This window comes from Nicotiana tabacum, chromosome 3, assembly GCF_000715075.1.
Source record: "Nicotiana tabacum cultivar K326 chromosome 3, ASM71507v2, whole genome shotgun sequence".
NCBI lineage: Eukaryota > Viridiplantae > Streptophyta > Magnoliopsida > Solanales > Solanaceae > Nicotiana > Nicotiana tabacum.
The window spans coordinates 174,613,708-174,630,692 of NC_134082.1; the positions used below are offsets into that span (position 1 = coordinate 174,613,708).

Below are 16,985 nucleotides of genomic sequence, written 5' to 3' on the forward strand. Positions count from 1 at the left end.
AGGTGGTAATATGCTCCTGAGGGTCTAAAGTTCCATCGTACTTTGGCACGTGGAGCATTTTTTAAATCGTTATGGGATTAGCTCTGGTGGTGCACTTGGTTTGTATGGTAACTGAGTATATTTCTTTGAGTCCGGTCCTTTCAACACCAGTGGTGCGCCTAGAATTTGGTCCATGCGGGCGTTCACTTCCCTCATGAACCGTAAGAGTTCATTCTTGAAGGGATCGTTTTTGTTAGTAGGACCAGATCTTATCCCCCCCCAGCCCCATCAGAACTAACTTTGCCCCTCGGGGTATTGTTGTCGACCATTTGCATTGTTTGATTCGCATGAGCGCTGGGAGGAACCGACTCTCATCTATTCGCATTATTCGAATCCTCCGACAGCGCCTGCTTCAACTCCGTCATAAGCTTATTCTGTCGCGTGAGGTGACCTAGGATGATTGTGTGTTGCTCTTGCAAGACCTTACCGCATCAACGATATGTTCCTCCTCAGCATTATCTAGAGTTGTCTCCCAAACACATCGAGGATATTTCATGTCATGCACTAGTGTGGCGGCATTCCCCTCATCGTGGGTGTCACTGATTCAGGACTCAAAATGAGGATGATCCCCTCGAATCTCGGGATTATGCGTGTTTTTAACACTGTTATCTGCCATTTCTTATGATTTTTTCTAAGACAACATAATAAAAACACGTTAGGAAAAAAGGCAATGATCAATTTAATTGCACGACTGTCTAGGCCCCATGGTGGATGCCAAATTATTTACCCGTAAAACGGTACAATTGAATTTATATGTGGTTTCTAGACAAGTGAATTAATTTGATCCTAAAATAATAAGATGATTGGAGAAATGTGCAATACTTAGCCTTGAGACGGAGATAAAATAGAAAAACAATGGTTCAGGGAGCAGGGCTTCCGGGTATAAAAACAATGAATCAAAAAGCAAGAAGATAAAATTGAATTAAGCTTTGGATAGAGTGTAGCGTCAATTTTTTAGGAAATTCCTCTTCCTTACAATGATAACTGAGCTCACTATTTATAGCTACGTATAGGGAAGGAGGTCCTAGGATCATGCCATTCTTTTATGTTAATTATGTGGGCCATTGATGAAGATGTAACGGTGAACATAAATGTCAAATTCCTTGTAATAGGTAACGTACTTAATGCTGTGAAATATTCTCCATTGAGTGCTACTGGGCGAATAGTATTTATTGCATCCTTATGAGTGTTACTCTCTCCGGTGACAGATGAACAATTGCCTTCGGTTCTGGTTATCCCCCATCTTAGATTCCACGTGTCCTTCTTTTGAGCGGCCACATAGCATTACATATTTTACCCTATACATCTACTTATTTGAAGAAGAATCCAACAAACAGTATATTGCAAAATACTACTTAGCAGTTTTAAGTAGGGAAAAAGGCAAAAATTGTACCTCTACTATTGAAAATTATCCACGTTAATACCCCGTTCTACTTTCCAGCTAAAATAATACCTGTTGTTACTAAAGTAGGAGAATTTGTACCTAAATCTAATGGATCTCCTACGTGGCAATCGGGTCCCCCATAATAATGTGCCAACTAGATAATAAAGTGCCAACTAGACTTTTTTAACCCGCCCCACTTTATAATAACTCCCCCTAAAATATTCCCAACCCGGTCAACCTTTCACCTTCATTTACAGAAAAATCTCTCACCTTCTCTATTCACTGTAAAAATTGTCTTCATCATCTTCATCGTAGATGCATACGAAGGTACCTATTTCCTTGTTAAATTTAGTAAATCGTCATTTATTTGGTTTGTTTTTGGTATGGACGGAAGCATATGTTTGCATTTAGTTTTGATTTTTTTTTCTTTGACTAGGGTTTTGACTGATTCATGTAGATATGTATTTTTTTTAATTAGGAGGTGTGTTTGATTTTGGTTGTTTTTGTTTGTATGTGGTCTGTTCATACTCGATTTAACCCTAAATTTGTTTTCCTTGTTTTGGTCTTTATTACTGGTGGTTTAGGGTTTGTATTTTGTATTGGAATCATCCCTATCTGGAATTTTTTTTTGTTCCGGTTTAGGGTTTCAATTTTTGTGGTCCTACATATATGGTATTTAACAGAAAAGGGGTCCCTTTTGTGTTGGATCTGTTTCTTTAACGCTCTTATTTTGGGTGTTTGGTCCCCTATTTCTTATACACATGTGTTGAGTTAAGAGACAAGTGGGTCAGATTATTTCTTTTTTTGTTTTTGTTTTGTTTATATACTTAGTCCCCCATCATCTCTTTGTTTATTGTAGTTGCGTCTTCATGTGTGGCAGCCCACTATTTTTTTTTTCTTTATGTATCTTTGTCTTCACTTTATACCTTTATTCTATGGTCCACTTTGTCAGCATATTATATAGGTTGCAATGTTGCTTTTTTGTTAATTTTTTTCCTTTCTTATTTTGCAGCTTATATGCAATAGTTTTATTGAATCTAATCTTTCATTATGGTGGTGATTGGATATATAGTTCACAAGTCTTATACTCAAGGAAACTTGTGTACACTATTAAATGTTTTAACTCTGACCAATTGTCTTATAACTATTTAGTAAATGAATTTACTTCTAAGTTGGGGTTTATTGGAGTTCAAAAAGTAATTGTGAATAGGCCTAGTGATAGATATTATGAAATAGAAAGTGATCAAGGTGTTAGGACTCTACTGTCTTTGGTTAGTAATCAGTTTAATGTTATTGACTTTAATGTTCATAATATAGTCCAGCATATTGAGTCAAACATAATAGAACTTGATGTTGCTACTGACTGTAGTTTAGATGATAGTGAAGAACATGGCTGTCAGTCTTCTGATTCTTCAGATAATTCTGACATTGAATCTGATTCATTAGAAAGACTGCATACACAAAAAGAGAGGAAGATATCTGATAAATTGACTGAGTATAAGGAGTTACACAATTCCATGACATTCAAAAACATTCCAGAAGCTAGAAAATTCATCAACATGTATTCCCTTGCTAATGGTTATGGGTTAAAACAACTTAAGAGTTTCCCCCAAAAGCTTAGGTACAGATGTTTATATGAAGATTGCCCCTTTGTTTGTCATATTTTCAAAGACTCTAAAGGTCCTAGTGTTAAATTCAAGACATTAAAGGAAGAACATAAGTGTAATACTGCATATGATAACCATATGGTAAATGCAAAAACCATAGCTGTTTACTTTAAGAGAGGGCTTCAAGATAATCCTAAGATTAAAATTAAGGAGATGATGGCAAGTGTAAAAGCTACATTTAATATCAATGTTAGTCATTCAAAATGTAAGAGAGCCAAGAGAATAATATTGGAGAAAATGGAGTGTAGTTTTGCATATGAGTACAACAAGGTTGAGGCTTATGCTAGTGAATTAAGGTCTAGTAATCCAGGAACAGCTGTGGTGATTAATATTTCAAAGGATGCACTTATTAAAGGTAAAGGAAGATTTCTAAGAATGTACATATGTTTTCATGCATTGAAAATGGGGTTTAAGAGTGGGTTGAGACCATTCATTGGCTTGGATGGAACCTTTTTGAAAGTAAAATGCAGGGGCCAATTGTTAGTAGCTGTTGCTCAAGACTCCATGAGGCACTTTTATCCCTTAGCTTGGGTTGTTGTTGATAAAGAGACCGAAGTGACATGGAGTTGGTTCTTAAGGCTGCTACAACATTCATTGGACCTCAAAATGGGAGAAGGGATCACACTTATTTTAGATATGCAAAAGGTATGAGCCCTTCAATTCCTAAGTTTACTGTTTACCGTTGCATTGTTGCATCTCACTGTTGCTCTTCACTGTTGCATTGTTGGTCTACTATTGCATTAGTATACTCTTTCATTTAGTTTACTGATTCATAACTCATAACTGTTGCATTTAGTTTACTGTTGAGATTGGTCTACTGTTTCATCTCATAACTCATAACTGTTTGCTTTTAGTTAACTTGAGATTGGTCTACTGTTGCATTGATCTGTTGCATTTAGTTTACTTTTTCATTTAGTGTACTGATTTATAACTCATAACTGTTGCATTTAGTTTACTTTTACATTTAGTTACTGATGTATTTCTTTACTGTTTTTCTATTTTAAGGGTTTGATTGATTCAGTCCACTTGGTTCTTCCTGAAGCACACCATAGATATTGTGTAAGACACATAGAGGCAAATTGGTGCAAAAAATAGGGACATGGGGAATATAAGAAGTACTTATGGTGGGCTGCATGGAGCACTTATTAGGAAGATTTTAAAGACCAATTAAGGAATATGACACAAGTGGATGAAGATGGAAAGGAGGTTGTTGAACATTTGATAAAGTACCCACCTGAAAGTTGGAGTAGAGCATACTTTGACACTGTTTGCAAGAACTACTCAATGGACAACAACCTAACTGAGTCCTTCAATTCATGGATCAAGGAAGCAAGATTCAAGCCAATTATCAAGGTGCTTGAGGATATTAAAGTAAAGGTTATGAACTTGCTAAGGGAACATGAATTTGATGTGATGTCATGGAATAATGACTTCAGTGCCCAAACAATGCAACTGTATAACCAATACTTGAAGATTGCAAACAAGTGTCATATTCATTCCAAAGGTCAAGAAGGGTATGAAGTGAGTGAAGATGGTGGCAGACACACAGTGAATATGGTCACCAAGATATGCACATGTAGGATGTGGGACCTTAATAGAATCCCTTGTCCTTATGCAATCAAAGCAATGCAACACACCAAGGTGAATCCTTTAACTGAAATACACCGGTGGTACTTCAAATAGGCCTATCACCAAGTATATTCACATAAACTTCAACCAGTGAGAGGAGAAAAATTCTGGAAGGTTGAAGCATCTCATGCAATGGAACCACCAGAATTTGTTAAGATGGCTTGCAAGCCTAAAGTCAAAAGAACAAGAGAAAAAAATAAAATAGTCAACAGATAAGGTGAATGGATGCAGTCCAGGAAGGGGAGGATAATAAAGTGTTCCACATGTGGTCAGCCTGGACACAATGCTAGGGGTTGTGTAAAGGTAATACTTTTTTTTAATACTGTCTATTTTATTCACTTATTTACCTATTCTTTTTACCTATTTGTTAAATAGAATTCTAAGAAAAAGTAACCAATGGCAAGTAAGAAAAAGGGCAAGCAAGCAAAGAGGCAAATATGTTTAGCAGCTCAAGACAGTAATGATGAATAACCCATGTTACCACTTGCTGCAAATATACCAGCTGAGGAGGACATAGAACTTTCAGCACCACTGTTCAGTCAAGCAAGTCATCCAGTACAAGACTCAAACTTTCAGTTTATGACAACTCCATCAGTCCAAAGGAAACCTCCCAACAACACTGTCCCACCAGATTTTGAGTTTTCTGATTTTGAATCAGATTATGCCCAGAAATTAGGCCAAGAAGTTTCTCTGAAGAAAGGACAAGACTGCTTATGAGACAACAAGGAACCATACCGGCTATAACAAGGACAATCAATTTTGTTGGTGACTCATCTGGTATGAGAAAGAAAGTTGTAACAAAAAAGGGTAATGGCAAGTCAAAAAACTAATGTGACTTGAACTATAGATGGACAACTTTTTTGTGTAGTGGAAGTTTTTGTGAATTTGAAGTTTAGAAGGCTTGTAATTACTGCTATGACAGTATTGTTGTTAATCCTTTGCTGGTTGATGTAATTACTGCTATGACAGTACATTTTTTTGCTGGTTGCATCTTTTTTTTGGTAGTTTATGTAATTAAAACATTTGGTGTTATTAGTTTGCTGTCAATGTTAGTAACTTGCTGGTGTTCTGGTGGTTGATGTAATTAAAACAGTGTTTATTGTTTGTTGGTATTATGAATGTTATGATAGTTGGTGTGGTACATGTTAAAACAGTTGGTATCAATGTTGGTAACAGTTATATGTCAATGTTAGTAACCTGCTGCTGTGTTAAATTTCGAGTTTTAGTCATGAGAATTAAGTCATGGACAAGTCTCAGATTTCTGAATTTCTTACCACGAGTTTTAGTCATGTCAAAACAGTTGTAAATTTGGTCGAACACTTTGAGGTAATATGATCCCACAGAAAACAGAAAATAAAATTGACTAGTTCAGTCCAAAAAAACACAGAAAACAGAAGCTAAACAGAAGGTAAAATTCAGTCCAAAAAATAGTTACATAAAAATCTACTTAATTGACTACACAATGATAATTAACTAGTTCCCTACCAAACTAAACAATACATGTCAATTGACTACACAATGATAATTAACTAAACAATCAACTAAACCAGGAAGAACCATAATGAATTCTACTTCATTATCCAGGCAGCAAAGAATCCAACAAATATTGCCCAAGAACCAATTATCACCATCATTAGTTGTACAACTCTTTCTTCCATTTTTTTGACTTTAGCATCTTCAAATTTGTTCATGGCTTCCATGTCAATTAATTTTTCTCTCAACTTGTCTCTTTCAATCGTAACGACATCCAAAGACGACTTCAAGTCTCTTATTTCAAGCTGGGAACCATCCGTGGATATTTCATCTTCCCATTCGAAATAACCACATGAATTATTCTGCCAAAGAAACATTTAAAAGATTCAAATTTTTTCAAATCAAAACAGCTAGAAAGATTAGACAAATTCACATCGACGCCTTACCTTAGGGTGTGCACATTTGTAAAATTTCTTACCGAGGTTAGAGGGAGTGGTTGATGTGAAATGGTTGGTAATAATACCACATCAATACCTTCTTTGAGAAGAAGTACTACTCTGCGACATTGATGAAGATGAGAGAGGATAGAGTCGAGCAAAGGAGAAGAAAGAGAATTTGGGGAATTTGTGCCTGGACCCTATTGTTATTTGACTGAAATTGTTATGAGGGAAAGTTATTATAAAGTGGGGCGGATTAAAAAAGTCTAGTTGGCACTTTATTGTCTGGTTGGCACATTATTATGGGGGACCCGGTTGCCACGTAGGAGATCCGTTAGATTTAGGTACAAATTCTCCTACTTTAGTAACGGCAGGTATTATTTTAGTCGGAAAGTAAAACGGGGTATTAACGTGGATAATTTTCAATAGTAGAGGTATAATTTTGGCCTTTTTCCCTTTTAAGTAACATGTAGATACAAATGTTTTAATCTGGCATAGAAATGCTTATCAAATAAAGCCATCAAAATCAGACCATTTGCCTGAGCAGAATCAAGGACCTTCAATCGTTACCAGCACATTTTTCTTATTTTGAACGAAGTCAAATAAATGCCAAAATAAAAACTTTATTTTCTTACTTTTCTTATTCTTAAATTTTTGAAAAATACATGTTTTCAAAAACTCGGGGTAAAATAATAAAATAAAATAGTACTAACAAACAGTAACAACGTTAGCTAGAAATGCCTGTCCGAACCTGCAAAATCTGATCCAAATCAGATTTCACTTTTCTCACAACATCGCAATCTCATCCTCGGCCCATTCCCGCTTCTCCGTTTCGTCCATCACACAACTCACGCCCGCGGCCCGACAAACAAATACATTAACGACATTTACCTGAAAATAAAAAATAAAACAGGAAATAATAGACAAATTCCAATTCCAACAACAACGTTACGTGCTCACGTAAGGCAACCCAATCCCGTCCTGTTGCCGTCCTTAACTTCCCCTAATCCTGATCGTAGCTTCACGCGCCATTTCCCTTATCCCGGCGACTTCATTTCCTTATGTCATCATCTCCGTACACTCAACATCTCCTACTCATGCGGTTCACGCGCTTTTCCAGTCGCCAACCGGCGCTTCTTCTTTTTACCCTTCCCTCTTTCTCCCCTTTTCCTCCTTATTCTCTTCTTCTTGTTGATTTTTCCAATCAATGGGTGAAATTACTGCATCCTCCACACAGGTAACGGCGCCGTCAAGGCCATTGCCGTTTCGTGAGGATTGTTGGACTGAAGAAGCTACCTGGACGCTGGTTGATGCTTGGGGACGTCGTTATATCGAACTGAATCGTGGATTTCTCCGTCAAACAGATTGGCAACAAGTGGCGGATTCCGTAAATGCTCTTCACGGACACACCGCGAAAACTCGGCGAACCGATGTTCAGTGTAAGAATCGGATTGATACGCTGAAAAAAAGGTATAAAGTTGAGAAGGCAAAACTCGTTGAGTCTAACGGAACCCTAACATCATCCTGGCCCTTTTTCGAACGGCTTGATTTTTTAATCGGGAATTCCAGTAACAAAGTTACCGCGGTGATGGTTTCTCCGTTACCTTTACCGTCACGGTCTCCGCCTATGGGGGTGCCGTTGCCTAGCCGGCGATCGACGACAACAACAGCGGCTGCTCCGGTGGTGACACCGGTTGTTTTGCCTCAGAAACGGCAGATGCCGGTTTTGGATGATTCGTATTTCAGGAGGAATTATTCGGCGGTAGCTGCTGCTGCTGCGGCAGAAGAAGGAGAAGAGGATTACGATGATGATGATGATGAGGAGGAGGAGGAGGATATGGGGATGAGTGAACAAAAGGATGGGATGAGGAGGCTGGCGAAGGCTATAGAGAGATTTGGAGAGATATATGAGAGAGTTGAAGAGATGAAACAAAGACAAATGGTGGAATTGGAGAAGCAGAGGATGCAGTTTGCTAAGGATTTGGAGGTTCAAAGGATGCAATTGTTTATGGATACACAAGTCCAGCTACAGAAGATTAAGCATGCAAAGCGGTCTGGCTCTGATGGTATGAAGTTTATATCTTTTGACTTCACATAAAGCTGTTTGCTTTTTTTACCATTCATTTATTTGGAGTTCAAAACTTGTTTGCTTGGCATGTGTTTATGCATGTATTAGTGATCAGTGTCTTATATTGTTGTTAATATTAAGTTCCTTTCAATGATTTATGTGTTATGAGTTATATGATAGTGAATGGTGCTTCCAAACCTACATATAAGTGTAATAGAATTGGAGAGGCTAACATGGATGTATGGTGGTACATGATTGAACAAAGTTAGAAATGATCAAATGGTACAAGTAGACTTGTGGAGGTTAAAATAAGAGGTCACTTGAGAAGTTTGACTATGTCCTACGTGGACATTCAAATGTACTAGCCGCAAGTGATATATGATTATTTAAGGTGTGAAAAAAGAACAAACTAGACCTAGCATAATATGGAGCGGAGTTATTTTATCAGAAGGTCTACAATCTCTCCAAATCAAAGTGAACGTAGCTTACAATAAAATATATACGAAGCTTACAATAAAATATATTAAAAGCCAAGGATCTATATAGGCAATAGCCGCGACTGGGTAATTGACTTGAGCCTTGGGGTTTTCTCCCTTTCAAGGTCTCAAGTTCGAAACCCACTGGGTGCAAACAATTTCTGAGGGTCATCGGACTGGGTAAAACCGTGGTGCACTTGCGGAAAACTCCTTGCCAAGGGCATGTGCACCCCCGGGATTAGTCGGGGCTCGAAGAGACTTGGACACCCAGTGCAAATCAAAAAAAAAAAAATAGCTGCGACACTAACTATTTGGGATTGAGATTTATTTGTTCTTACACTTACATTAACGTCGGTTGGGGACGAGTTAAGCGTGAAACTTAGAATATGTAGGTTTAGAGAACCTCTAGCTTTAGAGAACTCCTATGTTTCTTTACAGACAATGCTTACGAGTATTGGAATGTACTCGGACCCGCTAGTGCAGAAAGTATAAAGGATTAATATCAGCTCGGAATTGAAACCTAGTTGATATTTATTAATTGACTATTATTATGTGAAACATCCAGCAGCAAGGACTCTTGAAGTTTTGTGTTGATCATCATTGTGGCTTGAGTTGTATTAGTTGTTGTGCGGGGTTTGTAATTCTTTATCTTATATTGAGTATTTATTTATAGGATTAAAAGCCATGCACTTTTTGTTTTCTTAGTTAGTTTCTAAAGGGTGAAAATTATTTATAAGCAAAATTACATTTTACCCTTTTGTAATCGGTCAACTAATCTAAAGATAGCGGTCACTGGCTGGAAGTTGAGATGGGAGGAGGAAAATGTTAATTGTTCTGTGTTGGAGTAGATGTTTGATTTTCAAGGCAAAGTTAGAGAATAAAGATGATTTTCACCTGTTTCTAAATTGATTATCATCCATTACGCTTTGTGGGAGCTGAAGGTTAGCTTTGAACTGTCATATTGGTGTTTTGATAGTCTTAATTCTGAATGGTCATGTGAATAAATTCTTGTTTATTTGTTGCTTATTTTCGAACTGTGAATTTTGCACGAGATTTTGTTGATTTGTGTGTGGAGCAGGATCTTGAACTTTTACTGGTAACGTATTGGTATACTTCCTGATGCTAATAGTTGCTAGAAGCCTAAAAATATCTCTAAAGCAGTTCATTAAGCAGGGATTTCACGTTCTAATTGCTCTTTAGCTATAAAAGACTTATTTGTGGGATAGTAAGATGATATTCAATGATAACATGCTATAATACATGCCAAACTCGTTGAACTTTTATTTAAAATTCTGATGTGCCTCTGAATGTTGTTTTAGATATTTTCTAAAGATGAATATGCAATGAGTACGAAAGCATTTATTTCGTCATTTAGTAGTGATTGACAAATGAATGATTGCCTGTTCTATGACTATCTTGTACTGTCTAAAATGCTACTTTTTTAATGTTGCAGATATCTATAGCTAGCTCTGTGGCAAAAGAGCACTTAAAAAGAAGCGGGATTGCGAAACTATGATGAGGCAATCCAGGCAGTACTCCTTTAGTTATCTCCAAATTCATGTCTAATGATGACCTAATATAACTGATTACTATCACTTTTTTGAGCAGGAACAGTTGGTACCTGTAGTTAATTTTCCTTTTTTTTAGCGGATTTAAAGTACATTGTTAGTCCCTGTGTAGAAAATTTTCTTTATTGAAATCAAGGTACCTTTTCAACATTTTATTGGCTACTCCATGAGTTAGACGATGGTATATCAACAAGGTTATGCGGACATGCATTCTCTGTGAACTCCCTATTTTGCATTGTTCTAAATTACAATGCAAAAGTTTGATGATAGAACAATCCCATGTCAATCCCAGTGCAAACTGCAGATGACAATTCTTATTTTGGTGACTATTTTCAGGTTATGGTTTGTGTATTTCGCTTCTAGTCTTTTGTTTGCACCTTTAGTTCATGTGACTTGTATGCTATGCATGTGTGGTTGATGAGATGGTCGGTATCTCACCAAAAAATACCTTCCCCTCCTTATTTTCTCTAGGGAACTTCACTTGGCTAATGTCAAGATCTTAATGAGATTGGTTGGTCTTGAAAGTTGCTTTTTAGAATTACCATGGTACTTTCCGCCAGTTGTTTAGTTCTTCAGGAACGTTTTTGGTTATAGACAATTCTCTATTGGATATCGGAAAGTATTGGAATTTTGGAAGGGGAAGAGGAAGATTTGAGAGACTATTCCTGAGGAACAAAAGATGTTCTGAAAAGCAAATATGAGAACATCACATTTTGAAGCATAGTGTATATCTTTCTAGGCTTTTTGGTGCATATCAGAAGATGTTAATACAGCGGATATGAAAGATTTCCTCAGGTTCCTACAGTAATTGTAAAGGAACTTAGATGTCTGTAATTTTCGTACACAGCCTTACCATTCTCAAAACAGAGTCTGAAGTATTGAAAAAAGGTGAAGGTGAAGAAGATTGGCTCTACCAGAGTGCATGCAAGAAAAGGAGCTGAAATTGATTTCTTCCATTAATCAATGATTATTCTGTTTGTTTTCGACCAACAGTGTAGAATTTTGCGAACTTAGACGAACTGTTGATGTTCATGATTATATAAAGGACCAAAACCATTTGCGAAAAGAAAATGAATCCAAAAGTTAAGTTATAGTATTAAGTTTGACCAATGATGGATTTGTCAAAGTCAGCAAATGTTTGTCAAATACAGGATATTGATGTAATGGATATAAGAGAGCATAAGACATAAGAATTGTCACACCTCCTTTTTGCGCGCCCGCCCCGAAGGGTTAAGATGCGCGAGGGAGTTTTTCCAATTTAAGTGACAATATTCGAAATGAGATTATTTATTCAATTCAGAGTCGCCACTTGGGAAAGGTTTGGTTTTTGGTGTCCCAAGTCACCGGTTTATCTTGAATCCCAAATCGAGGAAATTTTTGACTTTTCCAAATGAAGTCTGCGAACCAGAAATTCTAAGTAAGGAATTTTGTTGACCCGAGGGAAGGTGTTAGACACCTTCGAATCCCGTGGTTCTAGCACGGTCGCTTAAATTGTTATAATGACTAAATATCTGATTTAAATACATGTTGTGACTTATGTGCTTTTATTAAGTTTAAGACCGCTTTTATTATTATCATTTATTTTTATAGAATTGCAACGTCGTGAAAATGCATCTCGAACCACGTCACAATCAATGCACCCGTAGTTGTTAACACATTTCGACTCCGTTGAGATTTGGATTTTGGGTCACATCAATGTGCACCCGAATTTAAGAATGTAATTTTAATTGAGTCGCGCCTAAAGAGTCTAACGTGTTATTATCTTTGGGGAAGGCAGTGAAATTCACTAAACAGTCCATCCCAAATTCTAAGTATTTATTATGATCAATTATTGAGGGCCCCGTAATTTGCATTTTTTATTTGACGAGGCTCATCTCATTATTTTAGAAGGGATATCCTAAAGTAACTACATTTCTATTATGTTCGTCTCTAAAAATAAAAGAAAGAAAAATGTATGTTAATTGAATTGCATGCTTAGCTAATCCCGGCCTCTTATTAGTTATCCGATTGATTATTTACAAGGTGAAGAATGATGTACCTCATGGAACATGCTTTTAATTTGATAGAAGGAATTACATACGAGATTGATGAAATGCTACGCTTACTCCAAACACTCCTTAACTAAATTTAAATTAACGCATTTAAACGGGATTAATAGAATTCCTTATTAAAGGATGCTACTAATGGTATTCAAAACTTGTCCTATAAACTGCCTAATGAAATTGAAACTCGAGAATCTAAAACTGTATTGTATTTGGCGAGATTTAAAAGCCGTTCCCCTACATATTCAAAGCATGCTGAAGAACGAGTTTAAATTAACAATCATACTAAATGGTTGCATATTCCATGAATTATTGTTACATCCTGTATACTACTAAACGAATCACATATCGCGGTTTTAGATCAACATAAGCTTCAATTAAGTACAAACTTACTAATGTATTCTCTATTGAACTACAAACTAAAATTTACACAACTTAACAACATTTATAAAAAGCTGTAAGTAAAACAACAGATGATTATAATTCCTTCAGATCTTTCAATTCAAACTTTTCATTGTTACATCAGTTACACCAGTGTGGGACTCGAAATGTGTACCTGGGAAATGCTTACAATGAAGAAGCAGGAGAGTCAGTTGAGCAGCAGTGTAAACGAACAACAGCAATAACAGATAAATAACAGCAGAACAAGTTCCAGTGTAAGATGCAGTTATGGCCGATGGAAAAGGTAGCAAAATGACAGCAACAAGCAGTGGAGTAGAATCAGAACTCCAGACATACCAAATCCAGAAATAAACCAATGAAAACACTCAACCAGTAAACCCAATTTGGGATTTGGAAAGATCAGTATTGGTTAAAACAGGTCGAAACAAGTGAAATCCCAAACAACAATAGGAAGAACAATTTCTGATTGTTGTCTGTATGTTTTTTATCTCTTGTTGTCTATCTCTCTCCTGTATATATCCTCTCTCAATGTGTATTTGTATATGCCTGTTTTTTGTGGTATCTCTCTGTTTTTGAAATTCAGTCAATCTCTCTCTTTTTTTCTGAATCTATATCTGATGCTAGGCTATAAAAGAGGAAGAACCTCCATTAGAACGAGCACCAGATATAGATTCAGAAAAAAGAGAGAGATTGACTGAATTTCAAAAACAGAGAGATACCACACAAAACAGGCATATACAGATACACATTGAGAGAGGATATATACAGGAGAGAGATAGACAGCAAGAGATAAAAAACATATAGACAACAATCAGAAATTGTTCTTCCTATTGTTGTTTGGGATTTCACTTGTTTCGACCTGTTTTAACCAATACTGATCTTTCCAAATCCCAAATTGGGTTTACTGGTTGAGTGTTTTCATTGGTTTATTTCTGGATTTGGTATGTCTGGAGTTCTGATTCTACTCCACTGCTTGTTGTTGTCATTTTGCTACCTTTTCCATCGGCCATAACTGCATCTTACACTGGAACTTGTTCTGCTGTTATTTATCTGTTATTGCTGTTGTTCGTTTACACTGCTGCTCAACTGACTCTCCTGCTTCTTCATTGTAAGCATTTCCCAGGTACACATTTCGAGTCCCACACTGGTGTAACTGATGTAACAATGAAAAGTTTGAATTGAAAGATCTGAAGGAATTATAATCATCTGTTGTTTTACTTACAGCTTTTTATAAATGTTGTTAAGTTGTGTAAATTTTAGTTTGTAGTTCAATAGAGAATACATTAGTAAGTTTGTACTTAATTGAAGCTTATGTTGATCTAAAACCGCGATATGTGATTCGTTTAGTAGTATACAGGATGTAACAATAATTCATGGAATATGCAACCATTTAGTATGATTGTTAATTTAAACTCGTTCTTCAGCATGCTTTGAATATGTAGGGGAACGGCTTTTAAATCTCGCCAAATACAATACAGTTTTAGATTCTCGAGTTTCAATTTCATTAGGCAGTTTATAGGACAAGTTTTGAATACCGTTAGTAGCATCCTTTAATAAGGAATTCTATTAATCCCGTTTAAATGAGTTAATTTAAATTTAGTTAAGGAGTGTTTGGAGTAAGCGTAGCATTTCATCAATCTCGTATGTAATTCCTTCTATCAAATTAAAAGCATGTTCCATGAGGTACACCATTCTTCACCTTGTAAATAATCAATCGGATAACTAATAAGAGGCCGGGATTAGCTAAGCATGCAATTCAATTAGCATACATTTTTCTTTCTTTTATTTTTAGAGACGAACATAATAGAAATGTAGTCACTTTAGGATATCCCTTCTAAAATAATGAGACGAGCCTCATCAAATAAAAAATGCAAATTACGGGGCCCTCAATAATTGATCATAATAAATACTTAGAATTTGGGATGGACTGTTTAGTGAATTTCACTGACTTCCCCAAAGATAATAACGCGTTAGACTCTTTAGGCGTGACTCAATTAAAATTACATTCTTAAATTCGGGTGCACATTGATGTGACCCAAAATCCAAATCTCAACGGAGTCGAAATGTGTTAACAACTACGGGTGCATTGATTGCGACGTGGTTCGAGATGCATTTTCACGACGTTGCAATTCTATAAAAATAAATGATAATAATAAAAGCGGTCCTAAACTTAATAAAAGCACGTAAGTCACAACATGTATTTAAATCAGATATTTAGCCATTATAACAATTTAAGCGACCGTGCTAGAACCACGGGATTCGAGGGTGCCTAACACCTTCCCTCGGGTCAACAGAATTCCTTACTTAGAATTTCTTGTTCGCAGACTTCATTTGGAAAAGTCGAAAATTTCCTCGATTTGGGATTCAAGATAAACCGGTGACTTGGGACACCAAAAACCAAACCTTTCCCAAGTGGCGACTCTGAATTGAATAAATAATCTCATTTCGAATATTGTCACTTAAATTGGAAAAACTCCCTCGCGCATCTTAACCCTTCGGGGCGGGCACGCAAAAAGGAGGTGTGACAGCTCTGGCGACTCTGCTGGGGATTTGTACAAGGGGAGACTCTGTGGGGATTTGTACAAGGGGAGACTCTGTGGGGATTTGTACAGAACGGACTTGTTGGGGATTTGTTGGGGCAAGCTTGTTGGGGAATTTTTAACAAAGCGGACTTGAAGGGGATTTGTTGGGGCAAGCTCGTTGGGGAATTTTTACATGGGAGGCTTTGTGGGGATTGTTTTTTTTTCGTGTGTCCGGGATTTTTGATCCTCAAACCTAAACTGCAGTGGCTAATCGCGTGGGACTTAACCTCTCCAACTTTATCCTTACCTTTGTAGGACTTCTTTGGGGAATCGCGTTGGTTTTTTAAACTTCGTGGAGGCGATTAACCATGTGAAACTCAAACATTTCAACTTCAATTGCCTTTATAGGCTGCCATGACCAGTCGAGGTCGTCTTGATGCCCCCTGCTGAGGCTGGGTGCCATTTGCACATTAGCGTATATCCAACGAAAGCCCTGTAAATCAGTCTTGCCATCCTTTCTTTGTCTTGGTTTTGGAACAGTGTTAGACCAAAAGGGATTCAAAGAGAAACAAATAATTGAATGGAGAATGAGTTTAAAACTAGAAATGTCCCTTTCGGGGAAAGGAGAGAAGGACTTATCCGGAGTACATGCGGACTTCAATGAACATGACATGCCTTTTGGACTGGATGCCTGATCTGTGTAAACCGTCTGACTCCCAAAAATTTATCACAACTTTGCCTTGAATACCGAGGAACCTTGCTAGGACTCTGTTGAGGACAGTGGTTGTGAGGATCTCATTTTCGATCATGGGCGCCCTTTGCGGGTTTTCATGAGCTGGCATTTTCATTTCATTTCTTACCATCTCCTTATAGTGCCCGTGTGGGTGTTCACTAACAAGACTTCTCATTTTGATTTTCTCTGGTTAGCGTCGCCTTACGGTGCCCGTGTGGGTTTTCACCAGCAAGACTCTCTCATTTTATTTCCTCTGCTTACCGTCGCCTTACAGTGCCCGTGTGGGTTTTCACCAATAAGGCTCTCTCATTTTATTCCTCTCATTTTGTTGTATCAGACCCAAATAAATCCATCCTCCCATTTTGAACCGCTTTGCCGTTTGATCAGAAGGACTTGAACAAGGTTTGGGGTGAAAAGAATTTGGATTGAACTACAACTTTGGAACCTTTTGGGCGGGATTATTGCTGAATCGTTATAACTTCTGCCCAGTTTCACTTTTGGGGGGACTTCTTGGATTTTTGTTTTGGTGTGACTGAACCCTAAGG

The 16,985-nt window shown here is 37.1% G+C and overlaps 1 protein-coding gene across 1 annotated transcript; it reads left to right on the top strand.

The window, feature by feature from the left end:
* The first annotated feature begins 7,296 nt into the window (after window positions 1-7,296).
* Window positions 7,297-10,891, top strand: LOC107806575 (trihelix transcription factor ENAP1-like). Its single transcript, XM_016630745.2, has 2 exons — window positions 7,297-8,695; window positions 10,627-10,891. Exons 1-2 carry the CDS (start codon window positions 7,837-7,839, stop codon window positions 10,638-10,640), a joined length of 873 nt encoding a protein of 290 aa, XP_016486231.1. The 5' UTR covers window positions 7,297-7,836; the 3' UTR covers window positions 10,641-10,891.
* The last annotated feature ends 6,094 nt before the right edge of the window (window positions 10,892-16,985 follow it).